Genomic DNA, 24,454 nt, shown 5'->3' with positions numbered 1-24,454 from the left:
TAGATGTCATTGGTAAGATAGCATCCTGCTCTAAAAAGAGGTTACTGCTACACGAGTGTAGCGAGTAATTTACTCAGGTTGCTTTTAAAATCAGTGATCCTGCAAATGCTACGGCACAGTGGTTAGCACTGTTGCCTCACAGCGCCAGGGACCCGGGTTCAATTCCAGTCTCGGGTGACTGTGTGTGTGGAGTTTGCACTTTCTCCCAGTGTCTGCGTGGGTTTCCTCCGGGTGCTCCGGTTGCCTCCCACAGCCAAAGATGTGCAGGTTAGGTGGATTGCCCCCAAGTGTCCAAAAGGTTAGGCAGTGTTACTGGGTTACGGGGAGAGGATGGAGGCATGGGCTTAAGTAGGGTGCGCTTTCCAAGGGCCTGTTCAGACTTGATGGGCCAAATGGCCTCCTTCTGTACTGTAAACTCTATGATTCTATGACTGAAAAAAGCATTTAGAGGTAACTCTAGAGAATGAACAAGAATTGTGGAATTTGATCCCAAAATATCAAGTAATGAAACAGAATTTAGCTTTTCCCACAGTCTCTGTTAATCAGTGACCCTGATAAGACATTATGCATTACATTACTTTTTTTTTTTATAAATGACTGCATTTCTTCAAATGCATCATGAAAAAGGTACAAGCGCATTATGTTATTACATCCAGCCTCAACGTGTCAAAGTTATAACATTTTTGTCCATCTTGACTTATTGCAATATTCCACAATCTGCATTGATGCACAGGTACTGTTGTTGAATGTTCAAACTGACAAAACAAATGTCCTCATGTAATCACCATTCAATATCGATTAAGTCAAGGACAGCTCTCAAATAAGGGCAAATTCTTACTGTGAAACAGGCAAATGTATAACATAGTCATCAATACAAATGTGAGGAAACAGAGCACAACTGGGCAATTATTCTATAAAATGGATTACATATATGTTAGAGGTTTATGTACTTGTATAAAGAAATGTAGTCGATATTGTAGATTTTCAGAAGACACCTGATAAGATCATACACAGATATTAAAGTACAAGGCATTAAAGGAATATAGATACAGATGACCAGGAGCCCAAAAATAAATTTATTTGGGGGGTGGGGGGGGATTGTGGATCTGCTCAGGGATCTATTACGGTTTCCATTCTTTACCATTTGTGTAAATGATATGTATATAAGGCACAATAGAAAATGTCATCAAGGTTTGTTTATCATAAACTAGTGGGCAGACAGGTGGCAGGCAGATTCATATGCAGAAAAACAGGTAGCATATTTTAAGAGTTGCACCTTTATACATGACAAATCACACTGGCTTGCTGTAATGTTTGGATATTTGGCAGTTTAGAAATCTGACCAAAATGCAACATGAAATACTGGCATACATTTGGATAAATATCTTTCTTTAACCAGAGGCTAGCAACAAATCTGGAGTCATACGAGTCCAATTTACCAGTACACTGTGTGCGGTATCAGTGATCACTCGCGAGGACTCTGATCCATCGGAGTGCATTCTGCTGATGTGTGCATTAAGGCTGCCTAATTTTCGGAATACACAGCTACATTCCTCACACTGGTATGCTGGCTGGTCACCATCCTTCACCTGTTTTTGTTTCAAGAAAATCAAAACAAAGGGGTCAAATGAAAGACAACATATTTTCCACAAGACAGAAACACGGACATTAAAATTGAACAGCAGAGCTACAGTCATTTAGTCATCAGGGCCAGTGACGTTAATGAGATTTTAAATGCTAACAATGCTTCAAAGTATTTCCAGTAATTATAATCTTCAATTCAAAGAAAAATAAAAAGTGGAATCCAAGATGCTGCGTGGTAGCATTCTACCCATCAGCATGAAGTGTTCCAAAGGTCCCTCAGAAACATTTATTTGGTAATGCTGTTTGAAAATTATGTAGCTTCCTGTTAATAAAGGTTACAGTAATTTCATGACTACTCCAAGGATGGGAGATGTAAAACAAAATAATTTATGAATCACAGATCTAATACTTGGCACTTCAGGCCTCTCTTCACAATAAATCTCTCTTTGAAATACAACATAGATTTGTTTTCCCTCTAAAACCATTTGCTGAATGTCACAATCCAATTCAATTATTGTAAAGTATTTTAACACCATTGGTGGTGAGCAATTAAAAACGAGCAGTTTATTTACCCAGCTTGGAATTCAACCCTCCCTTCCCTTCCCTTTCTCCTCCCCCCCCATATTATCCTGCAGGGCACTACAGGTGGAGAAGCGCCCCATTTAAAATAGTATTCATGCAAATCTAGGTTGTACTAGACTACTCAAAATATGAACTCTAATTTCTCTCACCACAAATACTGCCAGATCTGCTGGGTTTTCCCAGCAATTTTCTGTTTTAGTTTCAGATTCCAGCATCCACAGTATTTTGCTTTTATTAATGCAGATCTCCCCCTGTCCAGTAGGCAGAAGTGATCATCTGAAGTGTAGTGCGATGCTCCAGGTCCCACAGTGGAAAGTTGTAGTCTTCCCTACCCCCGACTCAACCTGCACTTACTTCCCTCGTGCGTACCCACCCAAAACCTATTCCCTGCCCAATATACCTTCAAGTCCAGGGTCACCAGGTTTTTCCATGCCATCAGTTACTCTGTACCCTCTTTCCCACCACTTTAGCTCCCATTTAACTGAGGCCTAGTGGCGAAGGTGTCCCACCCTGGGATTAAAATTAACCTGGTTATAACTAAATACCCACTCCACCCTTTTTTCTTTGAATGCTTTTATTCCACTTTTAACGAATGCAAATAATAACTGGGGTAAAATTATCACAAATGATGCGGACATGTGAACCTAAAGGGCAAGAGTGAACGGCCTCGTCATGCCCGACTCCCATGTGATGAGGCCGTTAAATCCCGCGACAGGCCGGTCTCGAGATTTGTGACGCTCGGAACGCCTCGCAAGATCTAACGAGATCTCGCGAGATGTCGCAATCTGGATTTAGCTCTCACTGGGCGAGATCCAGGTTAACATATTTAAGCGAGTCAGTAGGCTCATTTGAATATGTCGCCGCCCGATTCTCCCGAGGCCCGGGAACGAACGCCCGTGCCTGGGAGACCGTGCCTGGCGGCATTTAGCACTGTTCCACATGGCACACGGTTGGGGGGGTGGAGAGATCCCTCAGACCCCCAGGTGGTCAGACTCTGGTGGTGTGCTACCCTGGCACTCCCGCTGCCACACAGACACCTTGGCACTGCCATAGTGTGCCAGGATGACCAGGTGGCACTGCCAGGCCAAGCTGTCCAGGTGCCAGGGTTCAGGCCTAGGAATGCCCTGCCTTTAAGAGGGGGGTGAAGGGGGGCTTGAGGACCGCCTAAAGAGTTAAATTGGGGCCATGAGGGGGTCTGGAGGCTGCGGTGGTGATTTCATGGGGGGTTGCAGATCGGGGCACTATTCGTCAGTGCAGAAAGCGAGGTAAGTGCGGCCTTGGTGGAGATTTCCCAATCTAGGCCAGAAAAAAAGTCCCGCTATATATGCCAAAAATGGGACTCTTTTTTGCACATCGGGCCCAATGCATCAAATGAGGAATTAGGGATGTCAAGAGGGATTAAAAAAGGATTTACAACTGAAGTATCAGAGATCAATGGAACTGTGATAATCTGGTTTCATTTTCTATACTAGAGATTTTAATTTAACCTAACCAAAGCTCTTTCTGCAGATCTCTACACCATTGCAATATTTTAAACCGTTTGGATTGGTTATTCAACTTGAGGGGTTAATTGTAGCTTTAGGTTTTCTTCTTCTGACAAATTCCAGCCCTCAAGAGCAGAACGAGGAAGCAGTTATGGACTGGAAATAAAGTGGATTGCTCCGTAACACAACAAATTATTTTCCTCCCACACCAATATACAATCTGCGAAGAGGGGGGGGGGGGCAATTGGCATGTATGTTTTACTGAGAGTTCCTCATCTTCATAACCATCTCAGCACACCAACAACTACTTATATTCACATTGTAACTCAATGCAAGTAACCGGCACCAGACATTTCACAGGGGCAGCCTAAAACAAAACTCGACATACAAGGCACGGAGCAGCTATTAGGTGAGATGGCCAAAAACATGGCCAAAGAGGTAGGTATTAAGGAGTTGTCTTAAAGGAGGAAATCAAGGCGGAAAGATTTAGGGACGAAATTCCAGAGCTTAGGAGGCAGCTGAAGACAACCACCAATGGTGCAGCAGTTAAAATCAGAGATACTCACAAGGGCAGTTTAAAGGTGTGCAGATATTTGAAGGTTACGGGAGTGGCGGAAGTTACTGAGCTACGGAGGGACAAGACCATGGAGGGATTTGAGAACAAGGATGAGAACTGTAAAATCTAGACAATGCTTAACCGGGAGCCAACATAGGACAGCGAGCACAGGGGTGACGGGTGGACTTGGTATGAGTCAGGATACAGGCAACAGAGGTTTGGACATTGTCACATGTATGAAGGATAGAACATGGGAGACTGGTCAGGAAAGCATTGGAACAGGTGACGTCAAGAGGTATGGAAGGTTTGCGAGATCTCCGCCTTCCCTCAATTCTGACATCTTGCACATACCTCGTTTCCTTTGCTGACAGTGGCAGACGTACTTCCAGCTCTCTCGGCTCCAAACTCTGGAATTCACTCAACCTCTCCGTTTCTCTGCCAGCCTCCCTCCCTCCCTCCTCTTCATGGGTGTCCCTTAAAAGCTAGCTGTCCGAATATCTCCTTCTGTGTCTCAGGCAAATTTTGTCTGATAACACCTCTTTGAATAGTTGACGCCTGAACCGCTAAAAGGAGTTTTCAAATTGACAAAAGTGGAAATGTACAGTCTCCAAGGTTAGTTCATTTTCATCGTTACACATGGCCCCTGTGCAGGTTTCAATGAGTGCAGGCTGCATCATTGAGCTGGCAGCAGAAAATTAAGTGCAGGAGCATTTCAAGGGAGGCAGAGAACTAAAATAAAGTCCCAAAAGAGGGGTGAAAAATTGCTGGAAGCTACTGCACTTTAATTCAGCAAGACAGCAACATATATTTAGTATTAATTTGGTTCTACAGTTGGAATTTTTATTAAATTTCATCCCAGAACTATAGGGAATGCTTGTTTTAGGATTCATTGTTAGTCATCTAAAAATGAAAATCATAGATACAGTGGAAGGGTAATTGCTGACGAACAAGAATTAAATTAGTCAAAGGGGGAAGGTTTCCAGTAAATACAATACAGAAGCTTTAATGCACTGACCATTTTAAAGGCAAGATGAGGTGTAGTTCTGAACTTACAAAGCAGCTGCGCTGTACTAACACAGCCACATTTAAATCACTTGAATTCAGGATGAAGTCATGAAGCCTGATTGAAACACTTACTCCCAGTTATGGGAATACCAATACCTCAGTGTGAACCCTCTGTATGTGTGCTCGCAGATTGCCCCTCTGTGAAAATGATGCTGGGCAGAAAAGACAAAAATGGGGTTTTTCGCCTGTATGCTTGATCATGTGGATTTGCAGCGCCCCTTTCTGGTTGAAAGCTTTTCCACAATCACCGCATTTAAATGGTCGTTCGCCTAAGTTGCAGAATAAAAATAAAAGCTGGTGAGCGGAGAAAGGTTTGTAGCTAAACAAACAAAAAAACCAAAAAGGTGCAGTTATCGTACAATGTGCTGGCAATAACTCTAGTTAGACCACGTGTTGGGCTAATGTTATGGCAATAGCGCGACAATTACCAGGTGCTGGGCCAACGTAAAAGGATAGCACAAAGTAATGCTGTGTGTTAGTCCAAGAGAATTTACCCAAGACAGTGAACGCTCAAGGTCTGATCTATTTTCCCATAAATAATTAAACACCTTGGTGACTGATTGGAAAATATTTACAGCCATTTGTTTAAAAATGCAACTTTAACACCAATCATGAAAAAAAAAACCACGATTTTAGTTTTGCCAACTGTATTAAATAGTATAAATTTTAATTGCTTAACTAGAGTTACTGAAATTCACATTCAACGATTAGCTACATAACTATTATTTTGCACGAGGTCACAAGATGGAACCAGCAATGGAGCAAGGTATTTCTGACAGAAATTAAAGCTTTTTTTTTGAAAGGCAACTTTTTTTCCCCCGAAGGTAACCAGTTTATAATAAATTCCATTTCACCTTCACACTTTATTTTTCATACTGCAAATCTTTCCCCTGCCCACAAATAAGTTTCACAATTCAAGATCTATCACATCATGAATCATATTTTCAATTCCATAGCTAACATGATTCACATGTCCCTATTACTTCTTAAATGCACAATTCATCTCCCATGACATTGATCATGAAGGTTTTTCGTGAAAGATCTGGCATCTGCCCTGTAATGGTCTTATTTGTTGTCTCTCACTCTAAACATAGGAACAGGAGTAAGTCATTTGGCACCTCAAATCTGTTCTGTCCTTCGGAGAGGCCAGTCAGGATACTGGGAATATGAAGCAGCAGAAAACCAGGAGCTCCAGAGCTCTGGCATCAATTGGTATTCAAGCATCTCGGAGTTTTGTTGCAACACTGATTGGTAAAAGAGAATTTGGGGCCATAAGATGAGCTGGAGCATGGTGTTCAACCTTAGAAGGATAACAACCGTAGTTAAGGTCTAGAGAGGGTCAGGGCCTGTGGAAGGAGTGAGAAATGGAGCGAGGTTGGGATGGTGCTGAAGACATACAAAAACAGCGAAGCTAACAGGATAAGCCAGAAGCAGGCTTTCAGAGAAATAATAGGTCTGTTGGCTGGACAGCTGGTTTGTGATGCAGAGTGAGGCCAACAGCGGGGGTTCAATTCCCATATCGGCTAAGGTTATTATGAAGGCCTGCCTTCTCAACCTTGCCCCTCGCCTGAATTGTGGTGATCCTCAGGTTAAATCAATCAGCTCTCCCCTCTCAAAAGGGGAAAGCAGCCTATGATCATCTGGGACTATGGCGACTTTACAGGTCAAAAACAGAGCACAGTTCTTTCCACTTGTGGGGGGGGGGCAAATATTAGGGCCATAAATATTGGATAGTTACTAATAAATCCAAAAGGGAAATCAGCAGGAATTCTTCAACCCCAGGGAGTGGTGAGAATGTGGAGTGCGCTATCAAATGGAGTGACTTGAGACGAGTTGCATCGATACATTCAAGTGAAACCTAGATAATTATGAGAAAGGAATAAACAGTGGAACTGATAGGATCAAAGAGGTGGGAGAGCACTCTCGTGGGTGGTACGGTAGTTAGTACTGCTGCCTCGCAGTGCCAGGGACCCGGGTTAAACTGCGGTCTTGGGTGACCGTGCGGAGTTTGCACGTTCTCCCCGTGCCTGCATGGGTTTCCTCCACGTGCTCCGGTTTCCTCCCACAGTCCAAAGACATGTAGGTTAGGTGGATTGGCCATGATCAATATGCAGGATTATGGGGATAGGGCAGGGGTGTGGGCCTGGGTAGAGTGCTCCTTTGGAGAGTCAGTACAGTCTTGATGGCCGAATGGCCTCCTTCAGCACTGTAGGGATTCTATGGAGCATATGAACACTAAACCTCGACCAATTGGACCAAATAGCCTTCTTCTGTGATGTACATTCCAGTAATACTGACTCGGAACAAGGGTTGAAGACAATGGGCAGAATTCTCCGACCCCCCCCCCCCCCCCCGCCGGGTCGGAGAACAGGCGCGGGGTCGCGCGAATCGGGGGGACGCAATTCTACCATCGGCGCCGGTCGGGGTATGCGCCGACTCTCCGGCCCGGGCTGGCGTGCCGATTCTCCGGGCTGGATGGAAAGCCGAGTCCAGCTGGCGCCATTCTAACATCCTCGGAGTCGGCGGGACCTCGACGTTGAAGGGTCCGGGTGCAGCCTGTGGGGGAGGGGGGTGGGGATCCAATCCCGTGGGGTGGGGGGCCTCCATAGTGGCCTGGCCCACTATCGGGGTCCACCGATCAGCGGGCATGCCTCTCTGCCCCCGGCCTCCTTTCCTCCGCGTTGGCTCCTGTAGCCCTGCACCATTTGGCGTTGAGGCCGCCGCGGGGAAGAAGACCACTGCGCATACGCTAGTTGGCTCCTGCTTAACTGCGTATGCGGTGCTGGGTTCAGGCTGGGATCGGCAGCTGGGGCGGTGGAGGCCGCTCCAGCGCGTTGCTTACCCCCTGTGGGCCGCAGAATGGGGACCCGGAACGGGCGCCGACACTGGAGTAAAACACTCCCGTTTTTACTCCGGCGTCGGCACTTAGCTGCCCGTTGGGAGAATCCCGCCCAATATCCGGAGTAAAACACTCCGGTTTTACTCCGGCGTCGGTACTTAGCTGCCCGTTGGGAGAATCCCGCCCAATATCCGGAGTAAAACACTTCGGTTTTACTCCGGCGTCGGCACTTAGCTGCCCCTTGGGAGAATCCCGCCCAATATCCGGAGTAAAACACTTCGGTTTTACTCCGGCGTCGGCACTTAGCTGCCCCTTGGGAGAATCCCGCCCAATATATTTTGCTCATGTGGCTCAATTCAATTGAGAGATTATATTAAACAATAGAGTACATGGGCATGGGCAGTAAATCGGATGATAAATGATGAATGACTGCAAGGCGATAACTCAAACTTTCAAATAATCCTTTGTTAACTTCAGGGAAAAAAGTTATCCAATATTAATTCAGATTTTGCAACATTATAGTAGCCCGAGTATTAAAAAAAACTATTCGTCTGTATTAATCCAGAAAGGGGCGACTTAATGAACTGAGAATCATACATAACTCATTCTTAAAAAGCAGGATTTTTATATCCTGCCACTAAATTGCATGAAAAATCGATTACGATCTAAATGGCATTCCAATAAACAGGCTTGAATTAGCTTCAACGGTATATCTCACCTGTGTGTATTCTGATGTGTCGAATTAACTGACTAGGCTTCTGAAATGTTTTTCCACAGTGTTCACAGCGATGAGAGAACCCTGACCTATCAACATGTCGTTTGTACTGTTTGGTACTCAGGGATGACCTGACAATTAAGGGGTGCAAAAATCGATGAATATAGCACTGAAGCTTATCCATCACATTACAAAAAACAAAATTCAATTCATTGTTTTAGAATGCATCACCACGTATTGTCCCCAAGTAGTTAAACATCAATAGCATTTTGTAAATATATTTTGGCTCCCAGTCCAGCAACACCTAAAATTTGAAAACTCTTGTCCACATGACATCAGCCCTCCTCCATCCTTGCAAGCTCCTGCAGCCCTGCAAGATATTTGCACATCTCCAATTCTGGCCTCTTGTGCATCCCCAATTTTAATTCCACCACTTTTGACACCCAAGCCTCGAGCTTTCAAGGAAAAGGAGGCAAGGTCTCGTTCTGGAATGCAACCCATCCCACTAAATATTTCCTTCTGTGCTCTGCTCACTACAATGCTCAATGGCCAGCTGCTAAGGCAGGCCAATCAACATTCAGTTTTGGTTTACTAACCCAGCATTGCAAATTAGTGCAATTTCAATGCTAGAGCTAACCTAATGAATGGGTTAGCACCGATTTCAAACTAATGGCAATCAGAAAACCTAGATTACTGTTTCCTCCCTCAAAGTCTCATGACTTTTTCTGCGTCTATACAAGAAAGATATGCTCACGTCACTGGTGGCAAAATCAACGTGCCCTTGTAAATTGGTCATTTCTCAGCATCTTACTTTGCTTATACAAATTATCACTAAATAAATAATAATGTTTAGCTCAATCTCTCGCCTTCGCCTCCCTCACCCTCCCCCATGCCAAAATGGATTAGCACGTCATTTAACTTTAGCTCTTAAGATGACATTAAGATGACACAAGTTTATAGCTGAATTCCTGAGGAGGGTTTGGGATTGTGGGTCGGGGGTGCTAGAATAAAGTGGATATGCTTTAATCATTCAGCTATAAACAAGGCTTCCTATTTTCCTCCCCACCCCACACCATCCCTTTCCCAATACATAAATAGTTCCAGTAGGCATTGGGATACCTCTGTACCTCATCATTTCATAGCAATTCAGTCGAGTTTGTGGAAGATCGACAGAAACTTACATCGTAACTGAACCATACAGTTTTGTCTCAAGATCTTACACACCTAACTCTGTAGTGTGATTTCAAATGTTCTCGTAGCTGGGAAGGTCTTTCATATTCCTTAGTGCAGATTTTACAGCTGTGCACTCGGCTTCCATTTAGCTCTTGCCGGTGTTCCTCTAGATGTCTACTAAGTTGGCTCTGCAAGGTAAATTCATCTCCACATTCTGTGCAGATCAAGTTCTACAGCAGGAGAAAATTAAGTCAAAGAAATCAGACCATTAGGAGCTTTATGCACACTAAAAACTACCATTGAGTTTTATATTATTGATCAAATTCACAATCTTTGTCATCTAATTAGAAACATTTGATGTATTATAAAGCTAAATTGGTCATTTTTTTCTTTGACGTCATGCTTCTTCTCAGACCCCTAGCTCTTACCCTTCCCAATGCTCAGTCCACCCCCAAAGCTCAGTCCACCCCCAAAGCTCAGTAGACCAATTTTTCAATCTGTATATTTCAATCCGAGGGGTTCCTGGCTCAAACAAGAGCTAAACTCTTGTTAACCTGCGAATTATAACATCTTGTCCTTCCAAAACTGAGAATTATCTCATGTACCACTGCAGAAGATCCACTTTTACTTAAAAAAGATTTTAATCTTGTAAAAAGAAATAGTGAATTAGTTCTCTTTGAAACATTCAACATTGAAACATTTGTCAATTTCAAATAAGATTTTAATGAAGAGCTGGATAAATTAGAGTCCACATCTTTCAGTGATTTTTCATTTTCCCGTTTTGTTTCAAAAGCATTTTCAAGTAATTTTACATGCAAAAATGATAATGAATAGGGTACATTTTAGATCTGACTGGGTATAAAGTCAAAGTAGTTTGCATGCAGTTGTTAGGAAAACAAAGGCAGTTTTAGAAATAAGGTATAGTTTTAAATGTATTTAATTTAATGTTTCTATGTCTGGAGGGGTAAAGACTATAGTTAGGTACATGCTGGACAACAGTGTTTCTATGTGTGGGGATGGTTAAGTTCCAACTGTGATTCTATTCTATTAGAGAGGGCTATGGCGTGAAGAATAAATAAACCAGCAGTGGTTGCTTAGCAACTGGGGCCTTGTATAAGCTTTTAGTTTTAGCTTAGCTAATTTGATTGCAGTGGAAGATAGGTAATGAGAGAGAAGGTAGCTCTCATAGCTCGGCTAGAAACAGTTGAATTAGAATGTTAGAGGGGAACAACTCTCTCAGCTTTGTAGGAAGAAAAGCCATACCATGGAGTAATGGTTAAGAAAACAAGTGTAGAGATCTGAAGAGCATCTAGTTAAGGAAACTAGAGAAATTGTAAGACGTTTCCTAGAGGCCGGAGGTTAAAGGTACTAGAAAAGAGCAAAGCTGAAAAGAAGGACTGAGGCATCAAAAAGATAACTGAAGTGATTTCCAGGGTTGTGAGATTTTACTAGTCTGTGGAAAATGAATTGAAATAACTATGGAAATTGGTGGCTCAAAGTCTGTGTAAAAGTAGTTAAAAGAAAGGAAACCTAAAAAAGGGTGGGGCAAAATCCTGGATTGGATTTGTTGTTAAAAGTGGAGGGTAGCTTTGTTCAAAAGTGTCATCTGGAAAACCTAGTCTGGATTTTGTAACGCAACCCGCTCGGGGAAAGCAAACTTGAGAGGAGATCTTAAAAAGTGTGTTTTAGGGAGTGGAGTTTGGGAACTCTCACATGGCAATCATCTAGGGGATCTGAGGAAACATCCACAAATATTCACTTGGGATTCAAAGTGGAGACTACGTTTGCCCACAGTTATCTTGTGTGCTGAAAAGGGACTTTGTTTAATGAGGCAATTGTAGATTAAGGTATACTTTGTAATCCATGTCAATCCTAAAACCTGTGCATAATTAACCATAAAAATAGGAACAGGGGTAGGCCATTTGGCCCGTCGAACCTGCTCCGTCATTTAATAGGATCATGGCTGAATCTGACATTCCTCGTGTCCACCTTCCTGCCCTTTCCCGTAACCCTCGATTCCCTGGCTGATCAAGAATTGCTAAGCTAAGGGGGGAGTAAAGGAGTATTGTATCACAATCCAATTTTTCCACGTTTAATAAATATTATTTTCTTCTTGTTAAAACTAATTAGCACTCCTGTGACTCTGTTCCACCACGTTTTATAAAACAGTCTTTTGAGTTAATGTTCCATTCTGGTATCTTCCCATCCAATTATAACACCAAATGGGATTGTCAACACTCACCTCTTCTTTCTCATGTAGCATGATGTGAGCTTTAAGGCTGGCCACACGGGAGAACCTTTTACTACAGACAGGACAAGTCGGGTCAACTGCATTGTGCGTAGCTTTGTGCAATATGAGGTTAAGTTCCATATTAAAGGATGTTGGGCATTGATCGCACCGGTAAGGCTGCACGACACAGAGAAAGCAAAGAGGTTAAGAGTATCAAAGTATTAAAAATGTGAACACATTTTCAGAGCTAAAACGGAGCCATCCTACAATATATCATTTTTTAATATTCATTCATGGGATGTGGATGTCACTGGCTAGGCCAGCATTTATTACATATCCCTAGCTGCCCTTGAGAAGCTGGTAGTGAACTGCTTTCTTGAACCACTGCAGTTGTGTGGTGTAGGTACACCCACAGTGCGGTTAGGGAGGGAGTTCCAGGAACTTGACCCAGCGAGTGTCTGCAAACGTTTACAACTTTTCAAATATTTCACTTTGGGGCAGAAAGTAATTTTGACTTAAAGCCAGTAATCAAAGCTCAGAGGCATGTTATTATACCAACTAGTGGATATGAATAACGATAGGACATAGGAATAGGAGTAGGCCATTCTGCCCCTTGAGTATGTTCTATCATTCTATTACCTCATGTTTGATCAGTACCTTAACTCAATGTATCTTCCTCCCTGAATACTCTTAACTCTTGAAAAATACACTATAACTTTACACATATGGTAACATTTTGCCAATTCTGCTATTAAATATCACATTTTATTATTTTTTTGAAAAACCTACAAGTATCTTTTGCATTCATATTCTAATACAAACAGGCGAAACAGACTGTCACCTTAAGCCAAATTCCACTTCTGGTACGACATATGGTATAGTGAAACACAAATACTAAGCCGATTATTGCAGCTCACTGAGGCTAGATGAAAGATAGATGATATGGGCCATCTCAGAGAACACCAATCTAGGAGCAGAGACTTGGAATAACTATTAGGCTGTTTAATTTGATATGCTTCAGTCACGGGTAAAGAACACCTCATTTGTCATTACCTAATATTACAAGCAATATGCTTCTAGGCAGACACACTTCCTGGCCACCATTTTAGGGACTTAGGGTATCATTAAGTGCCTGAAACAACAGGTATATGAGCCAATTTCTAGGCCCAGGTTTTATTTTTCTACCAATGAAACAGGCACTGTAGCACAATGGTTAGCACTGTTGCTTCACAGCACCAGGGACCCGGGTTCGATTCCTGGCTTGCGCCACTGTGTGCAGAGTCTGCACGTTCTCTCCGTGGGTTTCCTCTGGGTGCTCTGGTTTCCTCCCACAAGTCCCGAAAGATGAGCTTGTTAGATGAATTGGACATTCTGAATTCTCCCTGTGTACCTGAACAGGCACCGTACTGTGGTGACTAGGGGATTTTCACAGTAACTTCATTGCAGTAATGTAAGCCAACTTTTGACACTAATAAATATTATTATTATTCCTCTTTTGCAACTTCCTCCCATAAGAATGGCACAGTGGGGAAAATGTCATTAAACTTTCAGAATTGGGTAGATAACATTAATTACAAAGCTCCCTTTCACAATTCAATGTTACCTTTGAACAGATTAGCAAGTAAGAAAGCATGCACTGAGATAAAGGCCATTTAGCCATCAAGTTCATTTACTGCATAAATAATGTTCAATCTACCCAGTCGTGGGCTGTCACTCAGCTATCTTCGTCTGAGTGGAGCAGAACATTTATCCTCCTCACAAATTCAGGCTCCAGTTGACCAACATTCATCACACAGCACAGCAACTATCGCATCCTGTGCTGTGTTCGACAATCTGGTAACATTTGAACCACTTTTTTTTGCCAGATTCGTGTGAAGGGGTTAATCAACACAGCATCAACTCATTCTATTGGCTGTTCATCCAGCATACCAACTAGCTTTGGGGAAAAGAGCCATTCTAATGTTAAGCCTCATTTGACACTTGTTAATTTTCAAGAGTCAAACTTAAATGACCTTGCTTACATTAACAGCACCATGTCTCTCAACGTTTTAAAGATCCAAAACCTCTTCAATCTCCTCTCCAAAAAAACCCAGAAATGTAGTTTAACAAGTCCCTCCCAATATACAATATACAATACATATAAGGCGCCGCATTAAACTTCTTCACGGATTATTCAATGATTCACTGTTCTTTTGAATGGAAGGTGATCAAAAACACACACAATTTTTAAAAAAATATATATTTTTATTAGAGTTTTTCCATTTTTACAAATAACTCAACAAACTCTCCAAACTAGTACAGTGCAGCATAAATGTTTCTCCGTGAGAAAAAGACAGGAGTACACCAACACAGTTGGTTTGGTTTAATCATTAAATTTGGTGCTCCATTTACACCTTGAAAAACGGAGAAAAAATAAACTAAAGAATGGGGAAGAAGCGGATAAAGCAATGAAACCGTGGTAAAGTGGCACACACCTCCACGTGCAGCAATTGCTCATACAGCCAAAGAAATACAGGATAGGGTTTTCACATCCCGTTCGCACGTGCACCAAACACATCTTCTCCCAACTCCAGTTATACCAGAGGCATCAGTGACACATTGCAACATCTTTTTCTCAGATATGAGACCTGCCAGTACCTATGCAGGAACCAGTTGTGGATTCTTTAACCCCAAAATAGAGAAGAAATACAGAAAAATCCATGAAGACATTAATCCCAAGAGGATATTTTACATATAACCACGAGATGCAACACAACCCCAAAATCTGGCACAGCACAGAGTGATCATCATTCCACAAAAGTATAGAGAGAAGACCAGTGAATATTTATAGATCATCAAACATAGTAATCACTGTGGTCGGCATCTCCCCTCATACCAAAAATTAAAGGATAAAAGGACACCATAAAGAGCAGGGGATCTCAGGATAATAGGATAAAGTCATAAACACATGGCCCTATGGTGCACGCCCTCCTCCATAAGGCAAATCCTAACTCGGGCTCCCAAAACATTTCAGCAATGAAAGGATACCCCAGGAGAAGGGGGAAGAACAGGATTCCACTATCAGTACAAGAAGTGACTTGGCAGTGTACACTCTCGTATGTCAGAGCCAGTAAATCAAGTCAGACAAGATCGAGCAACATATACTTTCACAAAAAAGATACCAAGGACAGAACAGCATAACCAAATTAAAAAACAGGGCACGACCTCCCTAGGGGAGACCAAGCCTCAAGGAGGAGGTCAGTCTGGAGGTCCCCCTATAAGACCACGTGGAGGAGGGCAAACTACTCCCCATCCAGTCTTACCTCCAACCGGCTCTAACAACACTGCATCGAAGCGTTCAAGACTTGCTCTCAGGCCCTGCAGCCAACTGGATACTGCCTCCCCGGGGGAACTGAATCTGGAGGAGAGCAATCCAGCAGCTCCCAAAAGGGAACATCTTAGGGGAGGGTGACCTACTCCGCCACCCAACATACCCTCCACCTGACGCAGGTAAACACAGTTACCACTGCCCTAACCTACTCAATCAAGACACCGCTGTCACTACCCATGCAGCCAAGCAAATATGAAATGAAATAAAGAGAATAACCCCAATAAAGGATAGATATCCAAGGATTAATCAACCATGCTCAGGCGTGCACCAGTACTTATTTACCCCTCCTCCAACAACACCAGGGGTGTCAACCACAGACAAAAAAATGGAACCCAATCTTCTCCAGGACACGATCGGTCTGTCCCTTCATTGGAGACAAACAAGGATTCGATAATCCCTAGTCAACAAAAGTATAAAAGAAAGATACGGTACTAATAGTTCTAATGGGAGCTTTTCCTCACCCACAATGGAGGACCTAAAAGGCCATACCGGGTGTAAGAATATTCCTTCTCTGGCCCCATCTCCCCAAATCAACCAGGATGTTCAACATACCATACAGCAGGAATTTCATGGATGAAGATGAACCCCCATCAGGAAGACCGCCCTGACTGACAAAATTCTGTCCATCCATTCCCTGTAGGATATCTCGCAATTTATCAGTGGGAGCACTAATAGCCTGTGCTGGGGAGTCGAGATCGTCATCCACAACTTCACTCACAATGGCAGCCATCGTCTCGTGCCAACACAACACTGAAGCATAGGCCTGGTCACCAGCAAAACTCTCACTGCGAGGTGGGCCCCACCACAGCCGCCTCTGACCGCCTCAATTAAACAAGGATTGGCTTGACTTAACTCCGCTCCCATTACCAAAGTTCAGCCAGAATCTTCCAGAGGCATAGCACATGTCATACACACCAGGATCAGGGTTGTACATCAGGATTTTAAAAAAAGGATTAAAAGATGAGTAGCGGCAGAGCTCGCAAAAACACAGCCGCTCTCGTGCTTACGTCACATGACCCCCCTCCCCCAACGCGCACACAATATTTTAAGTGGGACCTTCCCAGTGCTCCACAAACAATGTTTAAACAACTACCTCCAGCTCAGACTCATAGGCCGTTGCGGTCACACCTGGGATCTAGTGGGTTAAAGACATTTTTCACTCAATAGATGATCTCTTTCTCAGCTCCAGATATGTGGCCAAAATTTCAGAGGAATTCTCAAGATCTCTTGTTGCAACAAGAACAATTTCCCGACTACAGAACATAAACAGCGAGGCAATTGCTTGTCGCTATTTACGCCACTCCCAAACGGTTCACCAAAGTCCTGCAAAGAACCACTGTGAAAATTGCAGGTGAACGTTCTTTCTCACCGATCTTTCTTGTCTCTCCCCTTGTTTTACCACTACTAAGATGGTCACTGCTCCTCTGAACATTATTCTTGTGATCGACATCTACAATTTTACACTGACTTTTTTATCCCTGGATTAAAAACTCATTGATGCAGTCTCCAACTCTTACCTCCATCTCTCCTCAAAACTATAGAACTGCTGATCTGCAGATTTTAAAAGCCAAACTTGGTATCACCTAACCACTGCCTCTTGACTTTCTCATCTTGGTTATCATTTCAAATCTTGGCACTATCCCACATGATGGGTCTTGTCCCTTCACATAGTTTTACGCCAAAAAACTGATTGGATTGGATGATAATGGCTAGATACTTCTAGTGAATGCAATCGCGCCCAAAACGTCCCTTTCCACTTTTGCTAACACGCCGTCACATACATGATTACTGTTTTGACATTTATGTACACTAAACTCATCGGCTATTCTTTAGTCTTTGTCAGTTACTGGAATTATGATATCTGACATGCAGCTAAGTCACCATGTGAAAATTAGAAAGTGACTGACTGTCCTTTGGACAGGGGGAAGTAAACTAACTCTCTCCTCAGACATTACTTTTAAATTTTCATTCCAGATTTTGCCTTTTCCTTTCTCTTTTTTCCCTGTCATATTACTCTTCCGATTATTCTCCTGGACTTTCTTTTTTGAATTGGGTAAGGGAGTGTGTGATACTATCTGGTCCCTCACCAAATACAGTGTACACTTATGTAAAAGTCAAATATTTAAGACCACTTTTTTCCACCAAATGTCATGAAGGTCAACTTTTACACGGAAATGGTTTTGAGGAATTGACATGATTGCTTAATTTGGGCCCAAAAAGACAAGCGCAACGGAATAAAGTAAAAACCAAGAAATTCAAGAATGCATATTAATTCTCCAACATTTATTTATTTTGGAACATTACATTTCATCCTTCCTTAATGAATTAGCTACAACAAGTATCACATTGAAATCCTTCAAAATTATTCCAATCACTATCTGAATCACCAAACAATTCATCCCAATAGTAATCATATGGATCTTTCTCATCATCGGTACAGCTGGTAACTTCTATAATCATCATTCCGCAAGTAATTGTCCTCTGTACCATCGAGCGCATTTGATATTCCACATTATAGAAATTAATTTTTGACAACATTGGGAACAAGTTCATTTTATATGTGTTCATCGCCCATTGCCACAATGTTACGAGTAAGGGTGCTCATGTACATCCACCTTTAGAGCACTTTCCAAGATCCAACTGCTCCATATCTTTCAAATACGGTCCTTGAGAGCCCTGTGCAGACATCCAAGTGCTGAACACCCTAAAGACTATTGGGAATAACCACCATGTTGGTGTCGGATGATCTCACATCAAGAACTACATTTAAAAAAATGTGTTCTTGGGATGTGGGCATTGCTGGCTGAGGGCATTTGAAAGGTCAACCACATTGCTGTGAAACTGGTGTCACATGTAGGCCAGACCAGGCAAGGGTGACAGTTTTCCTTTCCTAAAGGACATTAGTGAACCAGATAGGTTTTTACAACAATCAACAATGGTTTCATTTAATTCCACATTATTATTGAATTAAAATTTCACCGTCTGCCATGGTGGGATTCAAACCCAGGTCCCCAGAGCATTATCCAGTAACAATACCATTATGCTACTGCCTCGCCTTCTGTTGACAAGGTGGGATTTGAATATATCCCAGACGAGCAACCCTTTTTCTTTGCATAGTCCTCAGATCTTAAATTCCACACTTCTCCAATCCATTTCTAGCAACTGTCTGCATCCTTTCTCGTCAACATGGAAGACATCGTCTTGCTGAAATCCCCCTATGGGGAGAGTTTTGCACTTGGATATCGCCATTGGCTTTAATTTTGTGCCATCCACCATGCAAGATGGAACTGCTGTAAACCTTTTCTTCTCGTGGCCAGTTGTCTTTACAAGGATGGTTTATTCACCAATCTTGGTAATGGTCTTGATTGCTGATATGTCGAAGTTCATCAGTGTTTCATCCATATTTCCAATGCAGGCCAATAAATATGCTTTCTTTCCTGAATATCAGGTGGCAGACACTGTATCTTTTGTGCTTTCTGTTTTAGTGCTAAATTGTGTGGGATCGGTTTAGCTCACTTGGCTAGACAGCTGGTTTGTGATGCAGAGCGAGGCCAGCAGCGTGGGTTCAATTCCCGTACTGGCTGAGGTTATTCACGAAGGCCCCACCTTCTCAACCTTGCCCCTCGCCGAAAGTGTTAAACCACCACCAGTCAGCTTTCCCTATCAAAGGGCAGGATGATAGTTTCAGCCTTGACTCATTTGTGTTTGTGTTCATGGGTTAGAAAGCTGTGGGTTCAAAGGGGAAAGCAGCCTAGTCATCTGGGACTATGGTGACTTTACCTTAAATTGTGTCTACTCATGAATCTTGCGTACCACTTGCCACTAAACTTGAATTCTGAAATACCCCAGGGCCCAGTGTCAGATAACTCTGTGGGTAATAATATGACCATTTTGTCGATGCTTCTTAATCCATTCTGTAACTTTTGTCTTCAATTTAAATTGAGTTTTGCACCTGTTTTACTCTCTAAGGCACTGTGACGGATCATGGTATTGGTATTGTCAACTGTCTGGGTGATTGCTGGAATTAGCAGAGAAAATCTAAAGGTTTGCCTTTAAATTGATGAACCGTTAAGTAATTAATAATGACAATGCGATTTGATCCCTGAAAAAACATTAATTTATTTTTAGGCCAGACGTCATGAGGTCGATTTTTACACGAGATCAAAGTGTACAAGAGTATAGTACAGTACAGAGTACAGTAGTTGTTAATCCATTGAGCCTCGACATAGAGGTCGTTTAACTACAAGAGGCGTCGCAGCCAAGATCAACCCACTTTCACCCAATGACTGCATATAGACAATTCCAGCAAGAATCAGAACGTGTGACCCTAGTCAGTCTTCCCCTTTCCCCAAATGCCCTCAACTCAGCAATGCCAGCTGAGATCAGTGAACCCAACACACATAACAAAGCAGAATCTGGACTCAACCTGTAGGATTTCATTAGATATTGCCTTAAATAGTTGAGCCATCCGAGAGAAATGATAATGATAATTGCTTATTGTCACAAGTAGGATTCAAATGAAGTTACTGTGAAAAGCCCCTAGTTGCCACATTCCAGCGCCTGTTCGGGGAGGCTGGTACGGGAATTGAACCGTGCTGCTGCCCTGCCTTGGTCTGCTAAACAGCCCCTGAAAATTGCTTATTGTCACAAGTAGGCTTCAATGAAGTTACTGTGAAAAGGCCCTAGTCGCCACATTCCAGCACCTGGTACGGGAATTGAACCGTGCTGCTGGCCTGCTTGGTCTGCTTTCAAAGCCAGCGATTTAGCCCAGTGTGCTAAACCAGCCCCAGTAGAAAGTAGTGATATTGATGAGATTGCCTTTATGGTGTTACTTAAATAAATTTATTGTTACAATTTTAATTTGAGGGATTTTGATTTTTGAAGCTTTGAAGATAATTACCTTGTCATTTTCCTCATGTTCCCGGAGGTGGCGCTGTAACTGATTGTACTTGGGAAAAGTCTGGCAACAAACATCACATTTATGAGCACCATGGTACTGAGATTCCTGGGCCTCAAGAAACCCATTTGCATTGTCTGCATTTAGCTCCAGCAAGTTATCTGTAAAAGTAAAGCAAAGAAGTGTTAACAAGATGCAGCCTTAGTATTGTGTATATGTATTTAAACATATATTATATACTCATACAATATGCATATTTGATGTCATTAATAAGCCAAAGAATGGTCCTAAACTAAAATTTGGCCTCATTGAGGTATCATAGAATCCCGACAGTGCAGAAGGCCATTCAGCCCATCGGGTCTGCACCGATCCTCTGAAAGAGCACCCTTGCTAGGCCATTCCCCCGCCCTATCCCTGTAACCCCACCTAAGCTACACATCTTTGGACAATTTTATCATGGCCAATCCACCTAACTTGCACTTCTTTGGACTGTGGGAGGAAACCGGAGCACCCGGAGGAAACCCGCGCACACACGGGGAGAATGTGCAAACTCCACACAGTCACTCAAGGCCGAAATTGAACCTGGGTCCCTGGCACTGTGAGACACCATGCTGCACCATGCTTAGACTAAACGATCAAATACTTTGGGTGGAATTTTCCATCTTGGCACAGAGTGCCGGTTGAGGCGAGAAAGTCAGCGTGCAACTCACCAGCTACACAGCTGGCTTTTCTCACATTGCGCAGCATTCCACGCAGCTGAGTCCACGCTATCACTAGCATGGGGCTAGACAAAGCCAGCAATGTCGGGAATCCCGCGAGGGCACCCCGATCACCGATAAGAAACAAAGAGCTCCCCAACTACCCCTTCCCCCACACGTTTATGAAGCCCACCCCCCCCTCCCCCCCAATGGATAAAAGGAATAGCCACCCAACAGAGCTACCCAGAGGATCTTCCTTTGGCACTGCTCCCTGTCCAGGCATGCCCCTTTTACTCCCGCTGCTCCCCTCCTTGAGCTTTCTGGGTTGTAACTCGCTCAGTCACAGGTGGCGGCATGGGGAGAATCTGATAATGAGATGTCACCAGCGATGTTCTCATTTTCTGACTCCCACAGGATTTCGCACCCATGGCAAACATGGGTGCAAGGTCTCAGCCTATATCTATTCCAGTTTTCAAACTGTAAAGAAAACCTTTTACCCTCATTCATTTTAGACCCATTTTTCTCTCCTTCCTTTCCCCTCGCTCAATGGTATTATTTCATGCCAGAGCACACCTTACCCATGGCTGTCATACATTCACAAGCCTGAACAGTCAAGTAAGCAGGCTTCTGCACCTCAGGGGGACTGGGCTTTGTCAGAAAGGCTCCAATGTTATGGCGCCTGATTTCTACACATGTATTTGTCGCAAGGGTCACCACATAATGGGGAGGAGCTGGAACTCTGACCTAACCCTAACCTGGGTGAATTGGAACTCATTATGGTGCTTACCTTTACCATGACTGAGATAAGTTAACTCAACACAAGGATTTCTATGACCTGCAGGTTCACCTACTCAATATTCTTAACCAGTTAAGCTGCAAAAAACAGTTTGTCTATAAAGTTCCAGTACGTTAACTGGTGTTGGCTTGCTCATTAACAGTTGCACTAAAAAAGTTAATGATTATACTTTCATTGCCACACATATCTTACTTTTAACAACATAAAATTGAAACGAGGTTTAAACAGCATATCCCATCTGTCATTCTGAAGGTTTTGAATATTTTTGTTTTATAAATTTAGAGTACCCAATTAATTTTTTCCAATTTAAGGGGCAATTTAGTGTGGCCAATCCACCTACCCTGCAAATCTTTGGGTTGTGGGGGCGAAACCCACGCAAACACAGGGAGAATGTTCAAACTCCACATGGACAGTGACCCAGAGCCGGGAGCGAACATGGGACTCGGTGCCGTGAGGCAGCAATGCTAACTAACCACTGCACCACGTGCTGCCCTCTGTTTTGAATATTTTACTGTATTGTGGCATTTTAATAATCAAACCAAAGACAAAACAACATACAATTGAATGCAGCTCACTTTTTGTCCAATGAATAGAGGTTATATTACAGACATATATAAAAAATACAGAAATACACTGAAGTAACATGAAAATAAGTAATTTGGCCAAACTAATCCAGGTCATGGATGAGCGAACACTACTTTCCATGTTTGGGAGATCAACATTATTTACTTTGATCACCATCACAAACATTATTCTCTTGATATTGCCTCTATTCCCAACTTGCTTCAGCTGAATCATGGCATGCAAAGCCCTTGACATCCTGCTTAACTCAGACCCTCTGATGTGGAACCCTCAGTCATGCCTCTGTTACTTCTACTCTCTGTTCCTTCACGGTCTTCCTTGATGGTTTGCAATCCTTCATGCTCCATCAACTCCAGCTCATACAAACTCAACTCGTTCATTAGCACCATCCACACCATCACACATTGGATCTCAGCCTCATCTTCAAACCTCTTCATTTCATGACATAAATATATGTATTCATATAGTACCTTCCACAACCCCAGGACATCCTTAAGAGGCTTTCAGATAATTCGGTATTTTTAAAGTGTAATCACTTGTAATGTAGAAAATTAAGTAGTCAATTTGTACACCACAAGCTCCTACAAACATCTTAAATAAACAATCAAATCAGCTGCTTTATATGTTGGCCGAGGGATAGACATTGGCCCAGCACATTGAAAGAACGTCCCACATTTTGTCATGGTGCGTTTTAAGTTCATCAGACCAGGTTTGATTGAAACCTCACCCAAAAGATGATTCCTCCAGCAGAGCAACACAGTGTGATAACCTAGATATTGTGCTAAAGTCTCTGAAGTGTGGTTTGAACCTACAACTTTCTAACCCAGAGCCATGAACACGAATGAGTCAAGGCTGAAACTATCATCCTGCCATTGAGAGCCTTCAGCTGTCTTTGATGTACTCTGGAACCCCTGCCCTATATTCCTCCACTTCTCTATTTCCCTCTTTCCCTTATCAACGTTTTCCTCACCTATCTTTGGAACCAAGTCTTTGCTCACCCATGCTAATCTCTCCCCACTGACTTGGCATTAGCTGCATTTATCCTTTATTTCCTCCTCTACTGTATGGAACACCCTTAGAATACATTCTGCAATAAAAAAAGTACCATATGACTAAAGGTTACTGTTATGAGAAAAAGCTACTTAATTAAATGTTTAATATATTGTCTGCACAAACAGAAGTTCAAATAGATTCCACTTTGTTTCAAACTGAGAACCTAAAGAGAGTCGATAAAAGAAATTTCCCTTCAACTTTGTGGAAAATTTAAGAATATTTCAAGTAACTAAGGTGATATGGCAGCGTTCCAGGTACAAACTGTTCACAAGAACACAGCAGGTAAGAAGCAGCAATTGTTAGGCTTGATCAAAGTCCCAAGGACAAGATAACAGAACACGGCAACAGTCTCGGATGTATCCGTATTTTCAAAATTAATCCAAAATCTAATTAAAGTTCTGCAGCAAAAATCATTTCACGACTGGTGCTCCATTAATCCATTCAAAAGAAACAAAAAAAAGACAACAGTGGATTTTAAATACACTTTTAATAGCAATCGCCAAACCAAACTGCATTAAATTATCAACTACCATTCAGCTCAACAGGTTCCGTGTAGTTAAACAGCACTCCTAATGTAATATTTGCTTAGCATTAAATAAGTCAACACTATTGTGTTTGCATTTCATCCTAACAAATTTCAATAATGTGGAGGTTTCATCCGCAATCTTTTTTGATAAGAGTCTAGATTTCCCAATGACTTAGTCTTAACATCATTCCCCTATTATTTCCCTTCATTTCTGAGCTGTTGGCATTACTGAGCAACAATGGCTCTTCCTATATATTTAAGTAGGCATGGGCTATTCTTCGGCACCATGGCAAAGCTAAAACGC

General features: G+C 42.6%; 1 protein-coding gene across 8 annotated transcripts in view; it reads right to left on the bottom strand.

The window, feature by feature from the left end:
- The window catches only part of LOC140385126 (zinc finger protein 236-like), a 177,663-nt gene that overhangs the window by 117,767 nt on the left and 35,442 nt on the right, over positions 1 to 24,454 (bottom strand). For all 8 annotated transcript variants that reach the window (XR_011933295.1, XM_072466956.1, XM_072466958.1 and 5 more), the window contains exons 2-7: positions 20,499 to 20,656; positions 12,241 to 12,405; positions 10,050 to 10,228; positions 8,829 to 8,956; positions 5,368 to 5,540; positions 1,440 to 1,589 (exon numbers count right to left, since the gene is read on the bottom strand). Coding sequence is in view for 7 of the 8 variants with exons in the window: in XM_072466956.1 (XP_072323057.1) it covers positions 1,440 to 1,589; positions 5,368 to 5,540; positions 8,829 to 8,956; positions 10,050 to 10,228; positions 12,241 to 12,405; positions 20,499 to 20,656 (953 nt within the window). In the remaining variant the exon portion in view is untranslated. The remainder of the gene's footprint in view (positions 1 to 1,439; positions 1,590 to 5,367; positions 5,541 to 8,828; positions 8,957 to 10,049; positions 10,229 to 12,240; positions 12,406 to 20,498; positions 20,657 to 24,454) is intronic.

Source organism: Scyliorhinus torazame, chromosome 11, assembly GCF_047496885.1.
Source record: "Scyliorhinus torazame isolate Kashiwa2021f chromosome 11, sScyTor2.1, whole genome shotgun sequence".
Classification (NCBI taxonomy): domain Eukaryota; kingdom Metazoa; phylum Chordata; class Chondrichthyes; order Carcharhiniformes; family Scyliorhinidae; genus Scyliorhinus; species Scyliorhinus torazame.
This window is presented reverse-complemented; position numbering and strand designations above follow the sequence as displayed.